The 25,397-nt window shown below is 34.0% G+C and overlaps 7 protein-coding genes across 11 annotated transcripts; 5 read left to right on the forward strand and 2 right to left on the reverse strand.

The window, feature by feature from the left end:
• Positions 1-902: 902 nt before the first annotated feature.
• Positions 903-3,999, reverse strand: Bm13990 (Uncharacterized protein; the record flags this gene model as incomplete). 4 transcript variants are annotated; one of them, XM_043078701.1, is made up of 9 exons in its annotated part: positions 903-1,099; positions 1,606-1,792; positions 2,199-2,307; positions 2,439-2,599; positions 2,753-2,841; positions 3,035-3,167; positions 3,353-3,439; positions 3,532-3,693; positions 3,901-3,999. In XM_043078701.1, the coding sequence occupies 9 exons, from the start codon at positions 3,997-3,999 to the stop codon at positions 903-905; spliced, it is 1,224 nt and encodes a 407-aa protein (XP_042934635.1). The 4 variants fall into 4 exon arrangements, with proteins under 4 accessions (XP_042934635.1, XP_042934634.1, XP_042934636.1 ...); XM_043078700.1 differs by lacking the exon at positions 3,353-3,439; XM_043078702.1 differs by lacking the exon at positions 3,901-3,999 and having other exon boundaries at positions 3,532-3,687.
• A 503-nt stretch (positions 4,000-4,502) lies between these two features.
• On the forward strand, positions 4,503-5,856 carry Bma-dnj-23 (Uncharacterized protein; the record flags this gene model as incomplete). Its single annotated transcript, XM_001900017.2, has 5 exons — positions 4,503-4,611; positions 4,882-5,037; positions 5,099-5,215; positions 5,370-5,599; positions 5,698-5,856. The coding sequence occupies 5 exons, from the start codon at positions 4,503-4,505 to the stop codon at positions 5,854-5,856; spliced, it is 771 nt and encodes a 256-aa protein (XP_001900052.2).
• Positions 5,857-6,841: 985 nt separating this feature from the next.
• Bma-sqv-8 (Uncharacterized protein) lies at positions 6,842-8,858 on the forward strand (the record flags this gene model as incomplete). Its single annotated transcript, XM_001900018.2, has 6 exons — positions 6,842-7,071; positions 7,234-7,355; positions 7,425-7,629; positions 8,148-8,311; positions 8,466-8,602; positions 8,679-8,858. The coding sequence occupies 6 exons, from the start codon at positions 6,842-6,844 to the stop codon at positions 8,856-8,858; spliced, it is 1,038 nt and encodes a 345-aa protein (XP_001900053.1).
• Positions 8,859-9,984: 1,126 nt separating this feature from the next.
• Bm7666 (Uncharacterized protein) lies at positions 9,985-12,123 on the forward strand (the record flags this gene model as incomplete). 2 transcript variants are annotated; one of them, XM_001900019.2, is made up of 7 exons in its annotated part: positions 9,985-10,124; positions 10,323-10,497; positions 10,602-10,730; positions 10,882-11,010; positions 11,107-11,252; positions 11,554-11,755; positions 11,950-12,123. In XM_001900019.2, 7 exons carry the CDS (start codon positions 9,985-9,987, stop codon positions 12,121-12,123), a joined length of 1,095 nt encoding a protein of 364 aa, XP_001900054.1. The 2 variants fall into 2 exon arrangements, with proteins under 2 accessions (XP_001900054.1, XP_042934638.1); XM_043078704.1 differs by having other exon boundaries at positions 11,107-11,196; positions 11,456-11,755.
• A 1,794-nt stretch (positions 12,124-13,917) lies between these two features.
• On the reverse strand, positions 13,918-14,395 carry Bm858 (Uncharacterized protein; the record flags this gene model as incomplete). The annotated part of the gene is made up of 2 exons (XM_043078705.1): positions 13,918-14,028; positions 14,366-14,395. The coding sequence occupies 2 exons, from the start codon at positions 14,393-14,395 to the stop codon at positions 13,918-13,920; spliced, it is 141 nt and encodes a 46-aa protein (XP_042934639.1).
• A 2,654-nt stretch (positions 14,396-17,049) lies between these two features.
• Positions 17,050-21,050, forward strand: Bma-sam-10 (uncharacterized protein; the record flags this gene model as incomplete). The annotated part of the gene is made up of 12 exons (XM_001900020.1): positions 17,050-17,135; positions 17,324-17,405; positions 17,652-17,716; positions 17,820-17,904; positions 18,032-18,112; positions 18,232-18,370; positions 18,556-18,755; positions 19,145-19,231; positions 19,487-19,633; positions 19,762-19,948; positions 20,409-20,581; positions 20,949-21,050. 12 exons carry the CDS (start codon positions 17,050-17,052, stop codon positions 21,048-21,050), a joined length of 1,434 nt encoding a protein of 477 aa, XP_001900055.1.
• Positions 21,051-24,007: 2,957 nt separating this feature from the next.
• Bm13903 (ATP synthase delta chain, mitochondrial precursor, putative) lies at positions 24,008-24,894 on the forward strand (the record flags this gene model as incomplete). The annotated part of the gene is made up of 4 exons (XM_001902875.2): positions 24,008-24,151; positions 24,285-24,417; positions 24,514-24,623; positions 24,760-24,894. The coding sequence occupies 4 exons, from the start codon at positions 24,008-24,010 to the stop codon at positions 24,892-24,894; spliced, it is 522 nt and encodes a 173-aa protein (XP_001902910.1).
• Between the last annotated feature and the right edge of the window lie 503 nt (positions 24,895-25,397).

The raw sequence follows: 25,397 nt of genomic DNA on the forward strand, positions 1-25,397 counted from the left end.
TTTGCATCATTATTATTCCAATAAACTGATTATTAAAGATGCTAAGGAAATTGCAGCGGCGTCGTTCGAAATAAAAAATGGCATGAATGAGTGAGCACTACAGCGGAGCTTTCTTATCAGTAGCTATAGTTGATAATATTCGATGTCTTTAGGTTGGTCCAGAGATTGGTTACAATGAAAGTTTCAAAACTGACCTAATAAGCGAGAAAATAATGATCGATAGCATTATTATGTAATAATTATTGCCTAAGGTCGCTACAATTATATTTCCTTATCTTCTACAGGGGATGCCAACCGATTATTCATTCCTGCAATTATTGGCCCATATCTATTTCAGCTCTATTGTTCCGCAAACACCTATTACTTTGACTTTAACATTTGTAACTAAAAGATTTTACATTCATTAAGCAACTAAATACCAAATATCAGTGATATTATGTGATATAAAACTGAAACCATTTCACAGAATGTCATAAAGTATAGCGGGAGAAATTAAGAATTTTACAAAACTGGAATTTACAGAAGAGTTATTTTACTGAACAATTATTTTATATTCATAAACTCATAACATGTATTCTTGAAATAAATAAAAAAAAAAAAAACTACCAACTGACAAAACTTATGAAAAAGCAAGCAAGCTTAAAGATTTCGCAATACGAAATCTTCGAAAACATATATGGTGTACACTGACATAGTTTTTTTTTTTTAGAAAAATAGAAATATAGAAAAAATAATTCGCAATAATCTTAGCTGTGACTTCACTTTCAATTAAAAATAACGTACCATCAAGAAAATGGTGAGACATATAAAGCTTCTTTGGTGCTCTAGCATAATTATAAAAGTAGTAAAATATAAAATTAAATCTAAAAATTGACCAAAAAATTTAGTATAACATCATATATCTATCTGCTTTCCGCTAAGAATGGTCCAACGCCCACACAACTAAAAAAGATATCATTGACAACACCATCCAACGGTTCAATCTCGCTGTTCTCTTGGCCATCTATAGATTCGAATAACACCAGATTTTTCTGTTCTTCTTCCACCAAACTTCTCAAATTCCCATACTCAAATGCAGCAGGGTATTTTGCTACTCGTTCTACAAAATGGTTTGTTTTGAAAAAAAGTTTTCAGTATGAAATGTCATGACATCATAAAAATAAATAGTGAGTATTTTCTGCTATATGGATACTTGACAAAAATGCCCATTACATACAAAACTTTTCATACAGCAAAATGATTCTAGGTAATTTAGATATAAAACAAAATTTCTTCTTTGTCGCATTGGTTTGACGACTCAAATTTCCGACATTTCTTACTTCATTAAACTGGGCTTTCTATAATGTCAAACTTAATCTACGCTTGACTTCCTCGCCAAATTTAGTCTTAATTTTATTTTTAGCATCATATGGCTTAAGTGTCATGCGCCGTTGAGAATAAAAATGTTCTAGCTATTCATTCGTAAGGTGCGGCGTAGTGAAGAGTGAAATGAGGTTCAGTACATTCTATACCGACTATTTACAAAACCGAAAATTGGATTTGAAGTTTTTTTTTTTTTTTTTTGTAGTTAAAAATACACAAATGATGAGGCGGAAAATTACACACCTATGAGATCAGATCGTAATTTGCAATACTTATTGACAGCGGCCAGAATTAACGGCACGTTAACAGATTCCAAAAATAAACAGCAATTCGGACCAGCATCAAACGTATAAGCCACTTTCGTGTCTTTGCAGTGTCTATTCAGGGCATGAATAAGTTGCATAAGGTACCAAGAATTATCATTCAAGTACTGAAATTAATAAATTTTTTGAATTTTGAATGCTTCACATTACTATTCACTGTAATTATATGTAGAACTCGCTTAAAGTTTTATTCTTTTGATTAATTTAATTAAGTGCTTAAAAACTTTGGTGCTAATGACCATAGTTAGAAAAATGATTTTAAATACAAAAATATTCAACTGAAAAAAATGCTCCTTGTATATTTTAGTTCTTGATCCAGTTTCGGACTTACAATATAGTTAAAATAGATTGCAAATCAATCAATTATTTTTTGAAGGTTACGATTCAAATCACTCAGGACTTATTCATGCAGTGACAAACTTTAATTCCAGATTTGAAACCCTTTCTCGACTACCTCTTGATTCTACTTGCACCACCTTTGAAACTGTAATTAAAAAAATTTTCAAAAAATACCCTAAGGGATGGCATGGTATCCATACACAGGGCATGCAACTGTCCACTATCCGACATAATTACTTTTGCTAATTGCTCGAAATTCCTGTCACGAAAAGCATTTCTTAACCTGTAATAACACTCTTGTTAAAATGTCTTCAATTAATAAAAATACAGTCAACCGGAATCGCCCATAAATATTGTTAAGATTTAAGCAACAATAAAGCTTTTCATACCAATGAAAAAATATTCGGAACATACTTCGTTATTTGTTCAGGCACAATATCCATCCTAGCTTGCAATAATTTTGAAGTTTTAACAGTTGATTGCATACCATTAGAACTACTAACTTTCTTTGTACCATGTGACGTTACCAAAATTAGTGACCTCAATGTGGGCCAATAATCTTCTGGGAAAACTGTCTGAAAAGATTTATTTGATGGGTTGGGAATTATAATATAGATCACATCTTTCATGTTGAATTATGCATTACTGGCGACTGTTCCTTAAAATCTGCATTCCTAAACAAAAAGAAACCATGAAAAATTATAGAAATTGAAAGAAAAGAAGCAGACTTCACAGATGCAGTCAGTACCGTCTTCTGCAGTACCTGCCTTCCAATGTACAAGACCACTTAAGATACTCCGACATGCACTTCCAGAGCCTGAATAGTTATCCAGTCTCAATTCATTTTGTGAACACTTCAAAATCACTATGGCAACCTTAAATTACCAAATATCATTTTAACCAGGATTAAATTCAAAATATTGTTTTAACAAAATTACATAAATATATTTATTCAGAGTACTCAGAGATACAGTTCAGACTGGAGAAAGAAAACAGCACAGCATGCTTACCCATCCTAGCAACACGAATAATATCGCTAATATTTAACTGGTAAATTTGCCCAAGACCATACGCAATAGCCGCAAAACCAGCCGCTGATGAAGCAAGCCCTGCTTCAATAGGAAAATTTGTTTCGGAGACAACCTGAAATAACCAAATATGAACAATTTATTGAGCTAAAATTCCACCACGGAAAAAAAAACAAAACTTCTTGAAAAATCGTGAGGGCAAATAACATTTGTGTGTGTATGGCTGATCGTAATCATAAGAATCTCAATTACAAAAATATGCACTCATATGCCTAAAATAATAATAAAGATAAAAGTGACTTCAAACTTGCTGAAATAATCATGCTTCTCTGATTTTCCTGCAGTTTCCGATATAATGGAGCGTTTCCGAATTAGCCTCCTTACTTCCTTAAATTAAATTTTCTTTTTTGTTTGTTTCCATAGCAAAAATATTTCAAAGCATTATGAACAGCAGGTACAATAAAAATAAACAATCTCACTTTAAAACATCGAAGAAACCCTGGATGCTTTGAAAGACACACATTTGAACCATTGATTGAGACTGAATCTTTCTTAACCGATGCCCCTATTCGTACCCGTGTTTTTGCACACATATCATTGATAGAAAGCGAAATGGAATCATTCAGTGGAAGCATAAGGTCCTGGAAATCGATGAGACGTAAAGGTAACAATTTCTGTTACAAATGCACTACTTATTCTAAATTAATCAATCTTTTAGCCATCTAAAGACTGATTAGTACTGGTGAAAGGATTGCTAACGTTTTTTTGAGACTAAAAACTAGTGAACAGTTTATCTTGAACACTATCGCATTAAAAGATTTCTTTGTAATACCACTTTAAAGAAATACTTCATTTCTTTTGCCCCAATATTTGACCAGTGCGATATTGATTGGTGCTATGACTTTTACTTCCCGTACACGATCACTACTACCATCATTTGAACTCATCGAAATGAAAACTTGCACCTTAAGTATACAGTTACACCTTAAACAATAGTATTTATTTAAGAATGAATAAAGATAAAAAAAAAAGAAAAGAAAAGAAAAAACAAAACAAAGAATGCATCCATAATAAAAAGTACAAATGAAATGACCACCTAACTTTCTTAAACTCAATCGCCGTCTAAAGTTCACCTTTAACCCGTGAGGTTTCTTTCATTTTGCAGCAGTGGCATGCAACGAAGATAAAACATGGGAAGAGTTTTGCACAGATATTTTTCAAATAAGAGTGAGCAGTGTTGGGGTTACTCGTAGATGTTTAATTATTGGGCAAATATTTTAGCTTATTAAGTTAGGGGAACGATGAGTAGTCCAGAATTGTGTTAAACTCATTTAGCTTTCATTAATTCCATCTTGAAAGGAGTGAGTCACGTTGCATGCAATTCATCACTTTCATGTACCATTTTTGAAATGAATTGATAAGGAATTTCACGTGGAAAATTTGTGGAAAGATGTCATTTGTTACTGATGCAAAGCGTCTATTTGGTACGACAGATCTATATGAAATTTTGAACTTGAAAGGATCGAAGTTGAAACGAAAAGATTACAGCCAAGCAGAAAGTAACTCATTTCGTGATGAATATTTCACATAACTGACCGGATTTGCAGCATTTTGAGCTACTTTTGTTAGGAGTTTCTGTTGAACTATGTAGTGGTTTAATTTATTTTTTGTTATGCATTGACATCGAGTTCAAATGAGGAGGTAAATAGAAAATTCAGGAAAAAACATTTTTCAAAACTGTTTCATATAAAGTTTATATTTTGGTTTAGGAGTTCATTTAAATCATACTTTTCATAGTTTCTGAATTTCTTTTAATTAGTTGTTTTCAGTTAAAAAGGCATTTTTCAAGCTCTCCTTGCAATTCCATCCTGATCGTTACAGTAATGAGGTGGAAAAGGTGGAAACAACAGCGAAGTTTCAGATTTTGAATCATGCATACGCTGTTCTTAGCGATAAGCAGAAGAGAGCTATTTATGATGAAATGGGTAAGTGCCTTCTTGTTTTTTCATAATATTGTAATTCTCTATAGATCATCTTTCATTATAGGAATTACTGATGATACTGGAGTTTACGCTGATGATGTAGACTGGCTTGCTAGATGGCGAATGATGTTTAAAAAGATAACAAAGGAGGATATCGACAATTTTGTTCGAAAATTCAGAGGTTTTAATATAGTTTTACGTCATCTTTTTCGTTCATCTGCGATGGAACAGTAGACATTAATGAGGTGAAATTAATAGAGATGATAACGAGTGAAGTTATTTCAATGCAATGGAGAATATGAATCTTCCAATTGCAACAACGAAAAATACTTCAGACTCTGGCGAGGAACGTGATGCAGTGAAAGAAGCTTACATAAAGTACAAGGGAGATATGGGAAAAATTCTGAATGATGTTATTGGTGTTACATACGAAGATGAAAGACGTTTGCACAAGATGATAAGTGATATGATTGGATCCGGAGAATTGAAGGCAACGCGATATTTCGTTTCTGAGCCAGAAAAAAGAAAAGCTAAACGTCGTAAAGCAGCACGACGTGAAGCAGAGGTGTACTTTGCGCTGTTTTCTCTTACCATCGCAAAAAAATGTAGTTCATATTAAATACCACTTTACTATTTTTCTTTAATTTTTTTTTTTTTTTTGAGGAAGCAGAGAAGATGTTGAAAGAGGTTCAAAGGAATGAAGGCGCTAAGGATCTCGTAGCTCTCATTCAAAATCGACAGCAAAAGAATATTGCATCGTTTAACGAACTTTGTGATTCCTTAGCTGTAAAATATGCGAAGAAACCGAGAAAAACAAAGTGATGAACATATATTTTTATCTGAAAAATAAGAGTTTTCTTCTTTCGACTATTTCCTGTCGTGGTTTTCACTTCTGTGGTATAAACATTAGCTATCATTAGACGAATCAAATTAATTCAGTTAATGTTCCCGTAAAATTTGGTGTACTGTATATCTGCGCATTTCATCATTGAGCTCGTATTCATATTTTTGAGTTATATGAACCGTATGCTGTTATCGCAGTCATATCGATATTTACTTAGATTAATTAGTAGATTGGTTTCCTTGAGATTTCTTTTCATAATATGTTCTACTTCATTAGAACTGTACATAATGATCATAGATTTTTCTTTGATTTTTTGTTGATCGTATCTTAGCATATCTGATTCAGCAGAATTTTGGATGCTGAAATTAAAGGTTTTCATCAAATTATGCTAAATTGAAGAGATGCGATTGTATAAAAATGGTTTTACGCTCTGTAATGAAGATGTTTTTCACCTGTTTTTAATCTAATGCTACTTGTTAAAAAAAGAAAGAAGCGAAACTTCTGGGTATCTTTGGCTGACTCAAATATCGGTGAAATGAAAACTCAGAAGCATTAACGTAGGGAAGTGGTCACAAATAAGTCTTAAAGTTTTGTTGCAAGATGAGATGATGGTAATATATGAGATCGAGTAAAGCTCATTATGTTTGTCCGTTTTACCTCTTTAATGTTTCCACCTGCACTTATCTATCATTCTGAATTCAAATTATAAGACTGATGGTTTAAATCTTTGGTTTTCCTATCACTGATTGTTGTATGACGATTACTAAATGTCCTACTTCGCATGCATTGCCATAAAAATGCAATATGTTGTCAGGCGTTGATTCTGTCCACTGTATTTTCAGTTGGAGATTGACTAAAATTAATGCTGACTGTATTACTGAACTGCACTCGGTCGTTCTGTTCGAGTGAGAAATCCGTGTTTTGTCGAATTCTTTCGGACGTCTCGATGAATAAATCGGCGATATGTTGGACGAAAAGCTCGTTTTCAAGATTTTATGTGCTGTGGGCTTATTTTTTATTGCACAAGTAGCAGTTTTTTGGGCACAGCTACAAAATTTGGATGAAAAGAAATTGATGCTTGTTGCGGAAATCGATACTTTGCTAAGGAAACGAGAAGAGTTGAATAAGAAGATTTGGTTGCAAGAAAAAGAAACCTATCGTATGGAGGATAATTTGCAGCGAATTGATAGTTTGTTAGTTCCCACTTTGTCCTATTGTTGCGGTATTTCAAGTTTCGAATGAAAATTTCTAGAATAGGAATTTTTGTGCTACTAGTTTGATATATGATATATTAATTGTGACAAGTCCTTTCTTTCAGTCCTGCATGTTATGAATTTTATTGATTTCGCTTGCAGAGTTCGTGATCGAATACCACGAGCAGAAATGCGTAAAGGTCTTCCATTTATTTATTTTATAACACCAACTTATCGAAGGCTAACTCAGAAAGCTGATCTCATTCGCCTAGCACAAACTTTAGGTATGTTACTGAGATACTTTTTGGAGTTTGATATTTTTTGTAATTTTAAAATTCATTGAACTATTTCAGTGTATGTGCCGAATTTGTACTGGATTGTAGTTGAAGATGCAAATAAAACATCCCCATTTATTACCGAAATTTTCAAAAGATATCGTATTAAATTTGCTCACCTTTATGCGCTTACGCCTCCAGAAAAGAAACCGAGCGAAGTTGATCCGAACTGGAAAATTGCTCGAGGAGTGTTTCAGCGAAATAAAGCTCTCATGTGGTTGAGGTGTTTCATTTTTATTAAGTTTCTTAATTTTTGTAGGTAGTAATGATCCGCTTTCCTGAATGAGTAATTGTTTTAGCTATAATTCAGTATTTTGAATTCTAATCTTATCCTTTTATTATTTGTTATTTCTTTGCAAATTTTCAAGAGGCATCCTTGTACACATAATTTTGAAAAGTGAGATTATACTTTTTTTTTTTTTTATTTTAAAATACGGCGTGGATATCATAAATTTTTGAGTTCTTTAGGAATACGTGATAAGAAATAATGTAGCCTAAAAAAGATTGTAAAATCTTTTTTTTTTTTTAAATATTGTTAGATCGTTAACTTTTTTCCGTAGCCTTTGAAAAATTTCTTCGCTTTGGTTTTGTATGTTCTTACTGGTAACTTAGTGAACTCAATCGTTTGGAGCAGTCTCTCACTGGGTTATTTGAACATTATATTATTGAAAAGAGGAATTTCAAAAATCTGGATAAACTGTTCTTTAAATCTAAGATACTAATACTAACACCGCATTTTAGGGATAATTTAAGCAGATCGAAAAGAGGAATTGTGTATTTCGGTGATGATGATAATACCTATGATTGGAGATTATTTGATGAAATGCGATCCATAGAAAGAGTGGGTGTGTGGCCAGTCGGCCTCGTTGGTGGTCTAATTGTTGAGACAGCTAGACTTTCAGAAGGTGTTTATTGCTTTAAATTTACTGCACAGTTGAAGTTTGTTAATTTTGTGCTCCATCTTATTTGTCTGCCTTTATTATTGCTTGGAGTGGTTTTATTTCATGGGATTCTTTGTTTCATTCATCTATTTTTATGATGTTATTAGGATTTTTCCAGGTGGGAATGTATCATTCAATTCATTATGGAAGCCAGAACGGCCATTCCCTATCGACATGGCGGCATTCGCTATCAATTTGTCTCTGGCACTCAATGCTAATGCATTATTTACATATGATGTACCGCGTGGTTATCAGGTTCTGTATTAATCTATTTTATTTTGTCTGCCGTGCATGTGTTACCACTTACGAAAATATTCTCTTTTTTTTTTAGGAGTCTCATTTTCTTACTGCTTTGGGTCTAAATAGAAACGATCTGGAACTGAAAGCTGATGGCTGTACGAAGGTATACGTTTGGCATACCAGAACAGAACGAACTCTACTTTCTCAAAGAGAAAGATTAAAATTTTGGCGAGGATCATTGAATGACATTGAGACCGATGCTGTTTACTAATTACGGGCTATTTGTATTTCAGACTCAGTTTTCGTCTTATAATTTAGTATTTCAAGGTTTCAAAGTTTAGTTTTTTATCATACTTGTTGCTGTGTTATCTTACATAAATTGTTTATATATTATTTTATAGGATTATCCCATGCTACACCAAGCCTTATGACATTAAATCCATGTTTTTTTTATTTTACTGCATTTCATCTATTTTACTTGTATTTGATAGCGTTTTACAATTAATTTTTTAATTGTAAAACGTATTTTTAATTTATATATATATATAAATTTTCCATGGTTTACCATTTCAGTAAGATTAATTAGTCAATGTACAATCAATGTATTTTCTGTGTAGATTTTTTTTTGCGGCTCACATTTTATATCTTTTTCTGTCACATTTCTCTAAATGTTTCTGAGTTTGGCTTTAGTTAATCTTGATTTAATTTTGACGAAAGAAAACGAAAAATGAAACATTTTTGTAGTTCAAGACCTACTTATGTATTCTGTTACCCATTAATTTTATTGTTGACTTAATTTTTCAGTTAGAATAGTGTATAATTTGTCTTTCTCTTTTGCCATCAAGTATTGAAATTACTTTTTTGTAATTTGATTCATTTAGTGAGTTATATGTAGTTATTTTACTTGTTTTTAAGTACTTAATTAACTAGTTAATGTGTCTTTAATTTATTATTGATTTTATTGATTTACTTATCCATTTGTTTATACATTTATTTATTGGTTATTTATTTCTTTATTTATCTGTTTGTTTATTCATAAGTTGTATATTTTGAAAATGGTGGATCTAGTCCTGCTGATTTAAATGATACTATTTATTTTTTTGCAAGAAACTTTTATAATAAAATGTTGGTTTTCTTAAGTGATTTGGAATTGGCCCTTCCGCTGTAGTACATTACAAAATAACGATATTTTCTTTTCCTATATAGAAATTAACTTAACCTTTAAGAAGTGGAGTTTGCGATTTTGTTCGAATAAATTCTTTGGCGGCCGATTACTTACGTTTGATGATTGTAATTGATTTTTTAAAAACATTTTTTGAATAAAAGGAAGGTGTGTTTTGATTCCATAAGTTTTTCATATAGTGTTCCTGGAAAATTTTTGTAAATTTTTGCAGAGTATGGGTGAACGTAAGGGACAGAATTTCTATTATCCGCCGGATTTTGATTATAAAAAACACAAAAGTTTAAACAGTTATCATGGGACACATGCACTGCGAGAACGAGCTGCCAAAATCAAACAAGGGATTCTTATTATACGGTACTTTGCACTTAACTTTTTAAAAAACTACTTTAGAATACTTTTATGTAGTAGTTGGTGAGTTAGAAGTCAATGTAAATTATATTAATTCATAACAAAGTAATTTATTTTCCTTGTGGATTTTCTTTATACATTTAGTCGAATTATTTTTTTTCAAATCATTTTGAAATATTTGTATCTTATTTCTTTAATACTCAGTTTTGAAATGCCATTCAATATTTGGTGCCTTGGTTGCAACAACCATGTTGGGATGGGTGTACGATATAATGCTGAAAAGAAAAAAATCGGAATGTATTATACAACACCATTATATGAGTTTCGTATGAAGTGTCACCTATGTGACAACTATTTCGTCATACGCACTGATCCTGAGGTTGTTTTTCTTGAAACCACTTTAAAAATCTTTTAGAATCGGAATATTTCTTGTCGTGAACTCTTCCCCTCTTCGCAACCTTTACCTTTGCGTTAGTTTTGTAGCACTTTGATTATGAACTTGTGGAAGGCTGTCGTCGACAGGAGAAACGGTATGATCCATCTACCATCGATCAGCTTGGAGCTGTTGATCGAGGTTTTAGTAGACAGTTGGAAAGTGATCGAATGTTTCAGGTTTAATTTTTATTTGCCATATTGTATTGATTTAATATATTATGTTTATTTGTAGCTTTCAAATAATATAAAGGACAAGGAGAAATAAAGTATTTTTGCAAGCCATTCTCAATTCAAAATTAAATTTTTCGTAAACAAATTGTACATTCAGGTTGAACATGTAGAACAGGATAAAAAGAAGGCTGCAAGTTTAGCCGATAAAGTTGTTAAATTGGAATGGATTCAGGGAAGAATGCAGGATGATTTTGCTGCTAATCAAGCTTTGAGAAAGTCATTCAAAGTATACATTTTTAAAATTATTACTGTTCCAAATCAATTCCTTCTGTTCTTCTTTATGTTTTATATTCTGTTTGTTTCATTCACTGTGCTGTTCCAGCTTGAAAAAGCTGCTTTGAACGAAGGAAGAGTCAGAGATGAAGACTTGCTAAAGAGGATGTCTTTGAACATCAATCTAGTATCAGAAAACGTTGAAGATAAAAAGCTTGCTGCTACAATTCTACGATATAGAAATATGAAATTTACGTAACAATTTTAATATTGTTTTTCTATTTTGAGGAGTTTAATGGTCTGATCTTATTATAATAAATTGGAAATTTTCTGGATTTATATAGATATAAGTAATGAACTTTCTGTGCTGTTTACAGTAGCTCTCAACTGAATTTAAAATTGGAATCCGAAAGTTGTGTGATTTTTTTTTTATTATTATTATTTTTCCAATCTAAAAGAACGCTACTGTCTTATATTTATTGTACTACTTTTTAGTTCCTGAAGAACAACTTGAATCAAAGCGTAAGGCAATATTGAATAAGCCTATATTTTCAAGTTGTCAACCGTCAACTTCGGCAAAGAATGATATAACGCAAAAGCAATTGTTGTCTATGAAACTTCATAGAAATGAATGCAATGCATTTAACAGTGTATTATCTGTACAGAGCGGACAGGAGCAAATAACAGCCGAGAATCTTGGTATTGTCAAAAGATTAAAATACGAAAATGAACACGATGAAGTAGATGTTCCGAACAAGGTAATAATTTGTACATGCAATACTTTAAAATGGTTTTCGAGATTCGAAGACGAAATATTTGGAAAATTTCCTTATTTACCTTTGGTGTGTTTATTTCGTTTTTTTTTTTTTTTTTTTTTTGATTTTCTGGTCGAATCATTTCGAAATACTTCAGAGTTTGAAAGATTGTTTTCCTATTAATATAACTTTCTCAGGGGAATCTAGATGATGTCAAGCCTAAATGTGAAGAATTGCTATATCCTGACGAGATGAATTTATCGAACATCAAGGTTGGGTTTGTTTCTGTTGTGAAGTCGGATGTATACAGTAAATCTTCAGCATTAGTGGCAGATTACGGTGGCGATAGCTCATCAGATAGCGCTGATTAGAATGCTGAAGTACGGGGAAAGAAGAATTCGATGCTATACAAGTAGGATAAAGAAAAGTTATAATAAACGACTAGCGCTAGTCTGTTTCTTCTTCAGAAATGACAGCATTTCACAGTGATCTTCTGTAACTAATCAACTAATACACCACATACACCATAAAATTATGCTTGTTCATTATGGTGGTTTTTATTTTCTACTTTGAATTTTATTGTTGTGTTTGCTGAGTGGTTCAGTTGATCATACATAAACGCTGAATTTTAGTTGCTTTATAACCTGTTAAAACTGTTAACATACTTTTCTAGCACACTACTACTGCTAGAAAAGTTTAGTGAAGGTACTCAACTCGTCGCACTGGGTTGAGATATGCTAAGAGGGGTTATTCTATTCGTAGCGACGTGGGTATAGGAATTATCATTGGAGATCAAGGAAACGAAAAGATGCTTCAAAATGAAGAAACGGAAAACAATTGTCAAAACTTTAATTTCGGGAAAGAAATATGATGAATGACGGTAGTAACATTTTGCAGATTCGATCAGATTCGCAGGATGGTCTCTATTTATAGGAATAATTTGATAGAGTTTATCAATAAGTAAATTACTGCAACCAGTAAGACATTACTGGCACCAAATGATAGCAGACATACAATCATTACTTGCAATTGGTTTTCCGACCATTCCCATCCTGTAATATAATGTGTCTGTAGAATTCAAATCTTACTAAATTCCTTGGGTATATTGGAATAGAAGAATATGGCACGTTTGTTTATGCTTCACTGATAAGCAGTATCTTGATTTTATTCATTTATAATTAGCAACAGTACTATGCGGGAAGGCGCCGATAAGACTGTCACTTGGCTGTTATTCGTTCGCCTAAATAAACAGCTTTTCAATAATATTGAAATGTTAAAATGGCGAAGTATCTCATACTTGTTTTACTTGTAATGTTGGAGCGGTAGCGTACTCACCTACATCGCACTGCTTACCTAACTGTCTATCAGGAAGTATAAAGGACAAACAGTGGTCAGTCTTACAACTATGATCTTTAATCCTTGACTTTTGATCATCGTTAAATTCGTTTATGGCTGAATCAGACAAATTTTCTAAAAAATTTCTGAGCGAAATGCTAGAGTGAACGGCAACAGTAATTCATTGTTAGGAACAAAATGATAACTTCCCGCCTGTTCAATCTCATTGGAGTTTTTTCTTTCTGTTATCCTAACGGAAATGCAAATATTGAATCAAGTTTAAATAGACTGACACTGCAGCGGAATGAATGACTTTCAAGGATGAAAAGGCTGACAACTAAAGACTAAATGCTTGACAAACATTGCTGACGTCATTGTTAACATAGATGCCCTTCTTTTCTAATTTTAACTCGGACATATTTTACAAGGTTCCGTGCCAAACTTTTTGTTCCGGTCATTATGCCACATCTGATTATTTGTTCTAACTGTCATAAGTTTAAAAGAAGTCAAATCTGTTGGAGAAAGCAACTCACTTAAGTCACAAGTTTAATTACGAACATGTTGTCTTCTTTACTAACATGAAACAAACTTTATTTTTGGTGTACCGAATCTAAGATTGATGGATTCACGGTATCGTCAAATTTGGCTTTCTTATTCTTTTACGTATTCTTTTACATTTCACTGCAAGTTTTGCTAGTATTTGACTCACTCAATTTAAACTTAATTTAGTACTTGCATTTCGGTTAGGATAGCAATATTCACCGATCATAGTCGATGAAACTTGAATCGTCTGTTTTAGCTTAAAGATTACTATTTTCTAATAAATAATACTATAGCGTAAATACGTCATATTTAGGCGTTTTGAGTGTTTCTAAAACATTCCTCTTCCGTGAATAAACAAATTGATTACTTAAATTCTTTCTTTTCATTGAACGCCAGCTCTGAAAAATAACTACGCTGCTCAGAGTAATTTTCTGATTTCTGTCATCCTTTATTACTATGTCCCAATGACTTCATGATAATTTAAATTCTGATATATTTGACCTCCTTACTTTATTATATTTGGTACATTAGAGCAGAATAGATACAAATCATTATTTAGGTATCACTGCGCTCAGTGAATCACGGTACTGCAGGTAAGTGCATCACATTGCTACTACTTCTGTTTACAACCTTACCAAAAGATCTACCGGAGCTCTCACTGTTGTGGTGTTCTTCTTGCTATAGTCGACTTCAGGAACTAAATTTCTTTTTTCTCCATATGAGGAAAACGCTCACCTGTTTCTCGACTTCAGCTAAGGAACCCATAATTTTTTATTTTTTTTTTCCTGAAATTAATTCACTTTCCTTTTTTTTTCTCAACTGGAAATTAATAGCAATTTTTGGAATATGAGAAACAACTTCAATCTTTGCCATAATTTAATGGAGGAACCGAGAAAGAATAAAACTTGAAACAGATAATTAAAATTCCTGGAAGAATTGCAAATGCTACTCTGATTACTGAATTTTTGAAAGTTTTCATTTTTGACTCTCTACTTTCCAAGAGGAAATGACGAAGTGACTCGTTTCAGCAGAATTAAACAAGGAAGCAATTACACAGTTGTGTCAACCTATACACTATAGTTCATGTTCTTGCGCTTTGTACCGAGTAACCTGTTATGAACTGCATACGATTTCTTCCGAAATTGAAATTTCAGCTTATCAGAAGTAGTAACGAACCACTTCTTTTCCTGCTATGCTTTATAAACTTTCCCTTAAAGAGAAAGTGAAAGACCGGAAACTCTGAAGATTTTCAGGATTACACGTGAATATTTCATAGGTAGATATGTATTGTTCACTAACTAACGACAGACTCTCGAAACACTCGGATATTGAAGGAATTCTACTGAGAAAGATCAGCACGGAGAAACAATGTGCGTCTGCTTGGTCAAAGAATTCAAAAGACTTTCAGGATTTCGAGGTAAAGAAAAGATGATGGCAACAACTCACCAGGTAACAGTACTAAAACAATGATAAGGACAACCTTGCCAAATATTTATAGGAATTTCTCGCATTCTCTCATCCGGGCTACAGGAAGTGTAATTATTGACCTGAATTTTCTACTTTATCACTACAAGAGTGGTGGTGTGGAGGACAAACCATTAGTTTCTTAGGGGAATTGAGAGAGGACAAGAAACCCTTATAACTGCGGGTAATTCCAACTTCAAGTCAGCAAGACATCTGTGTGAAGGTGGTACCCGGTAACTCCCAGCTATCCACCTTGACTTTTGGTTAGTGTAAATGACCCGTCTCTTAATAAAGAGAAATTGAAAAGATTCACTTTAAATCTGTAAATTTCGGAGCGACTCCAGTCCAGTTTCTATGACATGACCGTCATGAACAGCACGCAACGTTGTATGTATGTATGTGTGTGTGTACAATGTATGCTTCTAGTCCCTGCAAGCAGGCATGCCACGATGTCAGCGCCCTAATCGCTCACCGGACAGTGGAAGGTGACAATCTTGTCAAGCCGTACGTCCCAGCGATGTTGGATGGGAAGTGGTTGTGTATGTATGTCTGTGTCTGTGTGTATGTGGGACAACGCAACAACACCGATCCCTAATTTCTATATGTGCGTACATGTGTGTATGTGTGTGGGCGTGCACGAAGACACATAATGATAGTGTTTGGGTGGGGGATAGTGGTGGTGGTAGGTTGTTGTGGTTGTTGAGAAGGGAAGGAGATGATCTATTTCTAAGGGAGGGTAGTGCCATCGGGGAACTCCCGGGACCCCTCGGAAGAGGTGCAGACAGGAAGTGACCTGCAGAAGGTGCAGAGGAGAGTGCACTGATAGTAGGGAGGTGCCCCTGCCTAAGACACAACCGATCGATACAGGGGGCGGCTGGACATTCGCCAGCTGCACAGCACCCTTCTCTCCTTGCGTTATTGCTGTCGCGGTGAGTAGCTCGGGGATCGTCCAGTTTATTTATATTCGGTGTGTGCGTGTGTATGTGTGTGTGTGTGTGTGTGTGTAGGTGTGTGTATGTCTGTGGATGGGTTGTTGACATGTGTTTTGCTGGCATATATTTTCACAATTAATTCATCGGTTCGAGGGATGCATGAGAGGCTCTCTGTCTGTGTTGCTAGTAAAACTTCTTCCATTCACTGTTATTAGGTCGATTAATTAAACGCTTATTGCAAAACGATTGTTGCTATCATCTTTTCGTTGTTATTATTATTGTTGTTGTTGTGACGTCTCTCTGCACAGCTAATGTCTTATACAGTTGAGGTATTGAGTCAGTGAGTACGTATATCCTGAAATTTTCTGATTAACATAGGCTTGATTAATCATTCGTTAATTCCACTTATCTTTTCCTAATGATACTTTAGTAGAGTGTATTTGTAGTATTACTCTTCGGTATTGGCCTGGTACTTTAACTAATTCAACCATACAATCTGTGCAGTAAAATGTTTGAAAAAATTTTCCTGCTTTTGATCGCCTCCAAATGTTCTATGGTTACCTTCAGCTGTTTGGAGTGTTATTTTAATTGTTAATGATTCGACATTAACCATTTCATTCTTCATATTTCCTTTAAGATAAGACAATTAAATTTACTACTGAATTTCTTGCTGACTTCAGTTGAAATCATCAGCACTAGTTTTTTTCCCACTGTGCATTCTTTCGGATGTAATTTTTAGTAAAATATATTTTCAACATTGCTGCAACTCTTCACCTCTTCTTTTATTCAAGCATTTTACGAAGTCGAAGAAGTTAAATAATTATCTTGGAATATTTATTATTGAATGTAGGTTCATATATGTAAATTGTCATTATACTTAAATTGTCGAACAATCTGATGTTATTTCAGGTTGTGTGAAGATTCTACTGGTTGTTGGTACTATATTAAATTATGTGTCTTTATTCTTCTGCTTCGTTTAATACATTGACAGCAGTCTGAAAAGAAACATCATTTTTGTCTGGAATGTTTGCACAACAGCCAAAGGGGCCACCGTCTAATCGAACCCAAACAACACTAACAAGCCAAAGTGAAGCTGCAGCAAAAGAGAAGTAATTTTTCTTTTTCTCGAGTAGTTAAGGAGCATTTAATAAATCCACTGATTCAGTATCATTTGCTTTATCATCAGGAATGGATTTCGGTATATGAAGAGCATCGTTTACTGATCAGCTTCATTGCACTGTCTAGAAAATAATCTTTTAAAATGCTGGAGGTCTTGTTTAATTATCAAAATTATTAGGCTTGCTGGATTTGTGTATGAATATTTGGTGCATAATGGTGCAACGAAAACTGCCGAATCATTCAAAGGAGAAATGTTATCAGTGAGAGATTGCAATTGTTAAATTTTTAGATTTTCACGTTTATTTGAGTTATTAGCCTACTCATTTTCATTTTCGAAAATTTGTCGGAAATCTCAAAACTCTCGTCTGATAAGTGTTTTTGGGAAGAGAAAGAATTATATAAATCAGGTTGATATGAGATAAAAGTTTATAACTGAAGCAGAACACATTTTTTTCTTTCACAATCAAATATGAGATGGAGAACCGAAAACATGCGAATTATTTTAGCAAAATAATGCATCGAAGCAAATTAATATTGGCGACGCACCAGGATTTTTGCAGAATTGGTTCTTGTAAGTTTACATGCATTATTTCCAAATTCAATAAAAAAAGTGAAAATAATTTCATTGTATTTGGATTTTTATCTTGATCCTCAGTTACGAAAATTATTTGCAGTTTATTTTGGGATTTATACTCAGCAGCTCCGGAGAGGCGAGATACGTGTGAAGCTTCACAAGAAGCTAAAGCTTTTCATGAATACGTAACTTTCTTTCTGATCTTTTTTTTTAGCTGTCTCTGTTATCGTATATATTTTCGTCATTATAAAAAGTAAAGGCGAAGTGTTATTTGGGTGACGTATGATTGATTTTTATATTTTTCGGTTCTAGGGGTTTATGAATGCAAGTCATGGCGTTCCTCCAGGTCCTGCTGGTACACCAATGATGAATGGTATGCACGGATCTCATCTGGTTGGTTTTCATTTTACTTAGCAAATTGTACCAAGTATTTGTTTGACTTTTTTTTTGTTTGATAGTTGCGCTTATTTCACATGTCTGTTCATCTCTAAATTTCAATTACGCTGTTACAGTTTCCGTCAGCAGCAGCTAGCCCTTTGGGTATGGGACCTGGACCAGGGCCAGATGGACTTATGCCTGCTGGTTATTATCCTCCACGAAGTGGACAACCGGGACCATCAGGCGCAACTAGTCAGTCGTCACCCATTTCAGGTTATATATTAGGATCAGTAACAAAATTTGACCACTTCAATTATATTTCCTGTTTCTTATATTTCTTTTTTTTTTTTATATTTCCTATTATATAATGTTTCTATATACTTGTTTAAAATTTATGGTTAACCTAGGGCAAGTCATCCAAAAATTAAATTATAAATGCATTACAGTGATATTTTAAGGCGTGCCTCCTTCTGGAAGCTTTGCTCCAGTTCCGCCACGGTATGCTATGCCATCAAGGAATGGTCCACCAGGTCCAGGTGCCATGCCACCTGGCGCCGGCTTTCCAGGTGCTGGACCTCCGCATATATTTGGAGAACAAATGCGACCCATGCAGCCACAGCGACTACCTCCAAGTGCAGGCCCAATGCGTATGCCAACGGTTTGCTTATATCATTCTACTAAGTGTACTTATGCTATACTGCGAGTTTGAGTTTCCCACAGTTTGCTTACTTGATCGAAGAGACAATACGAGGCTTTTCAGATTGTTTAGACATCTCTGCACACGTCCTTGATTGTTCATACCCAAAATGTTCCTTTTTTTTACCGAATTTCCCTCTTCGAAAGCATTTAAATTTAAATTTTGATAAAGGCATTAACGTTTAAGATAGTTCAAAATAGAAGTATTCTCTTATGAGAGATGAGAAGGATGACCACGGTCATGCTCTTAGTTGTTTGAATATATTAAAAATTAAAAAAATGTATTAAATTACATTTCACAAAATGATTCACAAATTACATTTCGAATTTTTACTAAATCCATATTTTTAGAATTTTCCGGGAATGCGACCAAACGGTCCAATGCGATATGGCTCTCAAATGTATATGGAGTCTCCAACGGGGACGCCTTTTCCTCCAGTATGTTCATTGTTATTAGATTACTTTGCTTCTTAGGTGCTTATGCTAGTTTGATGATGTATAAGTCGTTCATAAGAATTTTTCTGAATATGGTTTTCGATTCTGGATAATAAAATAAAGAAGGAAATGCTATTAGTTTCCACGACAGTAGTAAAACTGATTTGTTGATTTGTTATTTATAACATTATTCGAGGTTTTATTAATACAACTCGGAATACCTGTATTACTATGTAAGTTATATTTTCTATTTTTAAGAATGCGATGATGCCAAATGGCGCGATATGCTCATCAACTCCTTCAATGATGTCATCACCAGGACCGCAAGGACCAATGCCAACAGGGCCTGATGGGCAGGCTGATCCAAGGGGTTACATGATGATGTCAACTGCCTCGAATATACCAGTACGTTATTTTATGCTTTTAACTTAACAAAACACGTTTTCAAGCATCAGTACTAATAAATAAATTCGCTCTATAAGGTGCAGTTTTTTTGTATGCATCATCATTGTTTTAATAAAAAGCAGTTGCAGTACGTGATGCATGGTTCTGAGGGCAGTATGACTCCTGGAGCAGGTGGCAGAGGTTCAGCCGGTCCTCCGGGTTCCGGTCCTGAACCACAGGTTGGTTCATTATTGAACGGTGATGAAATGAAACAATCACCTGCTTCTACACATGGTGGACTAAATGGCGGTACACCAAGCACAGCAGGCGGACCAGGTTTGTAGTTTTCCAATATCCCTTCCTGAGCTCGCTTTTTCGTTTCATTTCTGTGTATTTTGACTATATTTTTATGTTGTTAGGAGGGGAGTTGTTCATTTTTGTTACAGGCCTCATGCACCGTGGCATCTGTTTCAATTTACAACCCTGCACTCAGTATTAACAAAGTGAAAACGGTTCAGTTGCCGCGATTTCCTGATGGCGGCGCGACTGCTCGCAGGACTTGATTTCTCCATTACCCTTCTTTGAGGCGTAGACGGTGTTAACCACTAATCCTCTTCGTTTATTTCACCCATTCCACCTGCTGGTAAGGCTGCGGGTGGTTTTGATTTCCTAACCTTCTCCAATTAGCTATGGCAATTTTTTATGAAAACATGTTTCACGCTTCGAAACTGTCCGTCTATCATTTGCGTGAGTAGTCCACATTGGATTTCTTACTAACTTTTTTTGTGAAATACAGGCAGTCAGGCACCAGTGGGTGGTCCAGGCTCAGTAGCAGGGGCCGGAGTTGGTGGTCCTGGTTCGGTACATTCACAGTCTGGTGCACCTCAGAATGCTGTAGCTGGTGGCAGTCAAGGTAATGGACCCGGCAATAGTTCAAATACCAACTCAGGTTCTGGTGGACAAGTAAATGTTAGTTCTCATTTATATATACATAATACCGTTATTTTCGACTTCCTTTAACTGTTAACCTTTATCTCTTGCAATAGTTGTACAATAGTTTGTTTTTGTGAGTATCCTCAGCAGTGAGTCGTATATAAGGAATGAAGAGAATAAATGCGAAGTATGAAGAAAATTTCACAACTTCCTTGAAGTGTAATATGTGAGCAGCCATTTAATTTTTCATTTGTTTAATAATATAAGTAGAATTAATATTTATGATCAACGAACCAGCGTAAAACATATTTTGATAAGGTGTTTCTATTGAATAATAGTTATTTCATTGTGAACTTTTTTTCTCATTTTAAGTTTTATTTAATGTATGTAATCCTGTTTATAGGAAGAAGCAAGTGAAATATCGAAAATCAAGCAAAGTTTATTCGATGATTTAAAGCATTTTGGTGCAAAGGAAGATAATAATGCTGAAAGTTATTTTTCGTAATGATTTGACTTTCAAAATGAATTATTTATACATCAGTGGATCTTTCGCAATCTAGAGTTCAAAGCGCTTGTCCGGTTGGATCCCGATAAGAACCACCGAGATTGCTGCTATTCGTATTTCTTTTTTCAAAGTGATCTGATTAGTTTGATTGCTGTCTATAGGCAGTGTTTCTTTAGTGACATAAAAACAAAAAATTAGTATGAACTAACCAGAATATCCATACTTTATCTTGACTAGTCCTGACTAAAGTCTGGCGATCTAGTGCAAAAAGCGTTTTTAAAAGTTTTATGTGCACTTCATAACAAGTTTTTTGTCTTGGATTTCCTCGCCTTTGTTTTATGTATTGCGCTTCTCTTCAGCATATTCTGGTTTTCTCTTCATCTGAAAAGCGAAAGCAGCGACACATTAGGTGCTCGAAGAAACTTCGAAGACGTAATTTTACGTCCTCTTGACTTTCAGTTTTATCTAGATGCATTACTTCTTTAGTTTTCTTGCATTTTCTTATCCACCCACAACAATTTAGTTGCTCTTGTCTTTTTTGTCGTACTCTCTCACTATAAAAGTTCTTGCGACATATTTTAAACTTACTGACCAGTCAGTTATGCCTGATTTGGGTAGTATATTAATCCTGTTTCGCATAAAAATTTGAAGAAAATTCCTTGCAAATTTCCTCAACTTATACAATTTTAGTTGTCCTTGCTATTTATATTCATGCTTCCTATTTATTTGATTACTTTTGGTGGTTTAACTATGGGGTTTGCAGAAAATTTGTTTTCCGGAACTTATGTTATTCTTATGGGGATTTATTTTATACTTAATTTCTGACATTTTAAAATTAATGAAATTTTATATACAGCTCTTTTCTGCATACCTGTGCTTCTATTTATTTCTTAGGTACAGGCGAGTAATTTATTTTCATATCTTTATTGGACCTTGTCTCCTTTTGTGAAATTATTTGGTTTATTCATTGTGAGATTTATTTAATCACAGAAGGATGAGTGTTTTGATATATTTGAAGGAGGTTATAGAAAGCAGCAGCATTGATTATATTTAATAAAATGGTTTTAAGATCATTTTACATTTTGACATGTTGTTTGCTAGAACATGAACTCCTACCCAAGTAGCGATAAGATCACCGAGGAGTTGTCGTTGGATAAAATGTTACTGATAAACTACAATAAATAATTGAACTGATTCACATGTAAAAAAGTCTGAAATTTTCACATTTTCCCTCTCTGAAATAACTTCAGTATTGTATGTAAATTTGTTGAATGTTATTTTTTTTTTTCTTAATTTTCGAATATTCATGGTTTGTTTGTTTTGTAACGTGCGGTAAACATGTCCATTAATTAATCGCTATGTAATGTTTGACTAACGAATCAATTTTTGTCACTGTTCTATCATCTTCAAACATTGTGAATAATGCTTTCATTGCACAGATCTTGTCTCTTTCGAACCTAACGTCTAATTCTCATATTCCCTACTAAGGTGGCAGGTGTAGGAGGCTTTTTATGCTTTCATGGATTTTGGGTTTGGAATTGATTCTGATAATCAGAAACTGAAAAAAAAAAAAAAAAAAAAAAACGAGATTATTTGGCAGCGCTTAATAAAGGTTTGTTAGGAAAAATATTTACTTTCTGGGATATTCAAAGTGAAGAGAGGTTGGTACGGGACTTAATAGCTGTCGAGTTACGATTTTTGAGGTTTGTAGTGTAGTTTAGTAACAGATGTGGTATAGTAACAAATTTGGAGCAGTTTCATTATAGAAAAGTTTATATCTTAGTAGCTTAGTTCAGATAGGAAAGGGTGGATTAATAGAGATGGGATGATTTTAATAACTGGAGATCAAGTACGATTAGCATCCCTTATATAACTTATGCATTGTATGCTTTGGTTTCAACTTTTTAAATTATTTTTATGCAAAAAAAGGCGTCTTCTGTGCTTCCTGTAAAAGATTTGTGATGCATTCTTTTTGTTCATAATATCTAAAAATGTCAGCATCATCAGTTTTCAGTGATTATTTAAATCTAAATGTCTCTTGAACATCTGTCCCAAATTCTATTTTTGCTAAAATCTACGTCCATTCACTAATGTATTTCATTGTCTTTTTTCTGCAACATAAAGAACAAACAGTTGTTTCTCACACAGATTTTTGTAGAAATTTGTAAAAAGCTTGATAATGTAGTGGAATAGATCAGAGAAGCTTAAGGGTGTGCACTTCCTTCATATTACCGTAAACTGTGTAGGTCAACAGAGGTTCATAGTATTATCATACGAAGGTTCATAATCGGTAAGGATGTGACTTGTTTGCAGTCCTATTTAAGTAAGCTTTTGTTTGTAACTGGTAACTCTTAACAAACAAAGGTGGTAAACCTGTACCGGGAACTAACGAGTGGGGAGGGATTTATGCATTCATAGAAGTCATAAGAATGTCCTCCGCCTTTCGTTTCTTAACCTCCAAAATTAATAAAGAATTCCGGGATGATGAAGAAGACATCATGGGTAGATTGCAGGGCACTCTTACGACAAGGCACTCCGGTGTCCACTACGGTTGAGGAGAGCACACGAGTCGAGCTGAGACATGAAAGTTTCATAACGGTTCGTTTGTATTATCATTGCAACTTTTCTTCTCCCTCTTGTTTCTTACGTCGTATTATTTTGACGTAAATGGTTCGAGTGCCAAAATTTAAAATTAACTTGCCAAAAATTTTAAATTTCTGAGTTGCAAAATGCCGTCATTGGAAAACAGTTTATGAATTTAATTTGCATGAATCTCAGTTACTTTTTTTCCATCTTAGGAATTTTTTCTCTTTAGGCATCCTCGTCCTGTGATCTATGAACATTTTCGCGTTGAGTTGTGGCTGTTGCTCCTTCTGTACACCTGGAAGGAAGTATGTTGGGAATGTACTTCCACTGATTAAATCAATAAACTGCCATTTTCATTTGAAATTTTAAGGATGTTATCACGGCGTAATATTCATCGATTGTCGAACATTCTACGGCGGTGCTACGCTGCGGTGGAAACCGTACAGAATGTAACGAAAGAAGCGCCTGCAGTAAATGTTGACGAACTTCGATTGACTTTTGCATCACCTGTTGAGGTAAATTTGCATCAGTTTGAGCAGTTTAGCCTCCTTTCCTTTCTTCCTGACCTTTTTTTGATCTGAAACTGTTAATTTTTGTAGTTTAATTTGAGTTGATAGAAAAATTTTTTCCCATATTTTTATATTGCAGGTTTTTTTCAATAATACTGTAGTAAAGCAGGTCGATATTTCTACCTTGAATGGCTCAATTGGTATTTTGCCAAAGCATGTGCCGGTATTGGGGATGCTGAAGCCGGGTGTTGTTCGAGTCGTGGACAAAGATGGTGAATTATGTCAATTTTGAATATCATTGAAAAATTAAATGTACTTGTCTTGCAGATCGTTTATATTTATGAACTGTTCTGTTGCTGTTTTTTCAGATAAAAGTATTCAATATTTTGCCTCATCTGGTACTCTTTCAATGAATCCAGATGGTTCTTGTCAAGTTTTGGCGGAAGAAGCAATCAGACTTGAGGATATCGATTTAGCGGTATAAATACCTCAGTTTAATTTCTTCACTTTTAATCTGTCAAGATTTCCGTAAAATGTGGTCAAGGTTATTCAGAACTATATTTTATTTGTTATACTTGACTTCAATAATTTGAATTGATAGAGTATAGTTGCAGAAGGCTGAAGAGGAACTAAGTTCAGCACAACGACGTGCTCTAGAGCCGATGGAAGATGACGCTCGAGCTGCAGTGCAAATTGAAATAGAAACATATGAGGCATTGATAAAAGCTGCTCATAGCATCGAAAAGTGATCTGAACGTTTACTACATCTTTTGATTTCTAAGTACTATACATTTCCCTTCATTTACTCCTTGTAATGAAAGGAACCAAAAAAATTAGATGTTTTTACAAATATGTAATGCTTATTTTGGCAAACATGCATAAATTACATTGAAATTGAAATACGAGATAACTCAATACTTTGTGATTCTTTGTCTTAATGACCTTCTTAGCTTCTAAAATTCTTTTTTCTTAGATTTTTGGACGTTTACCATTTAATGCTAGTAACTAAGGTTTGTCCGATTTTCGTTGTTAGGTTATTACTTTTATAGCTTCTGAGGTCTATTTCTAAGTTATTCGTTGATTTTTGAACGTTAACTTTTACAGTGAAATAGGTTCGTAGATTTGGTAGGCATATTTGGTAGGCCCTCGGATTGAATTCAAGTTAGTTTTGGTTTATTATATGTAATCACAATAAAAATAATGCCGAATCTTAACGGGAGCAAGCATTTAGACTTTGATGTCGAAAATGTAA

This window comes from Brugia malayi (genome assembly GCF_000002995.4).
Source record: "Brugia malayi strain FR3 genome assembly, contig: Bm_v4_Chr2_contig_001, whole genome shotgun sequence".
NCBI classification, from domain to species: domain Eukaryota; kingdom Metazoa; phylum Nematoda; class Chromadorea; order Rhabditida; family Onchocercidae; genus Brugia; species Brugia malayi.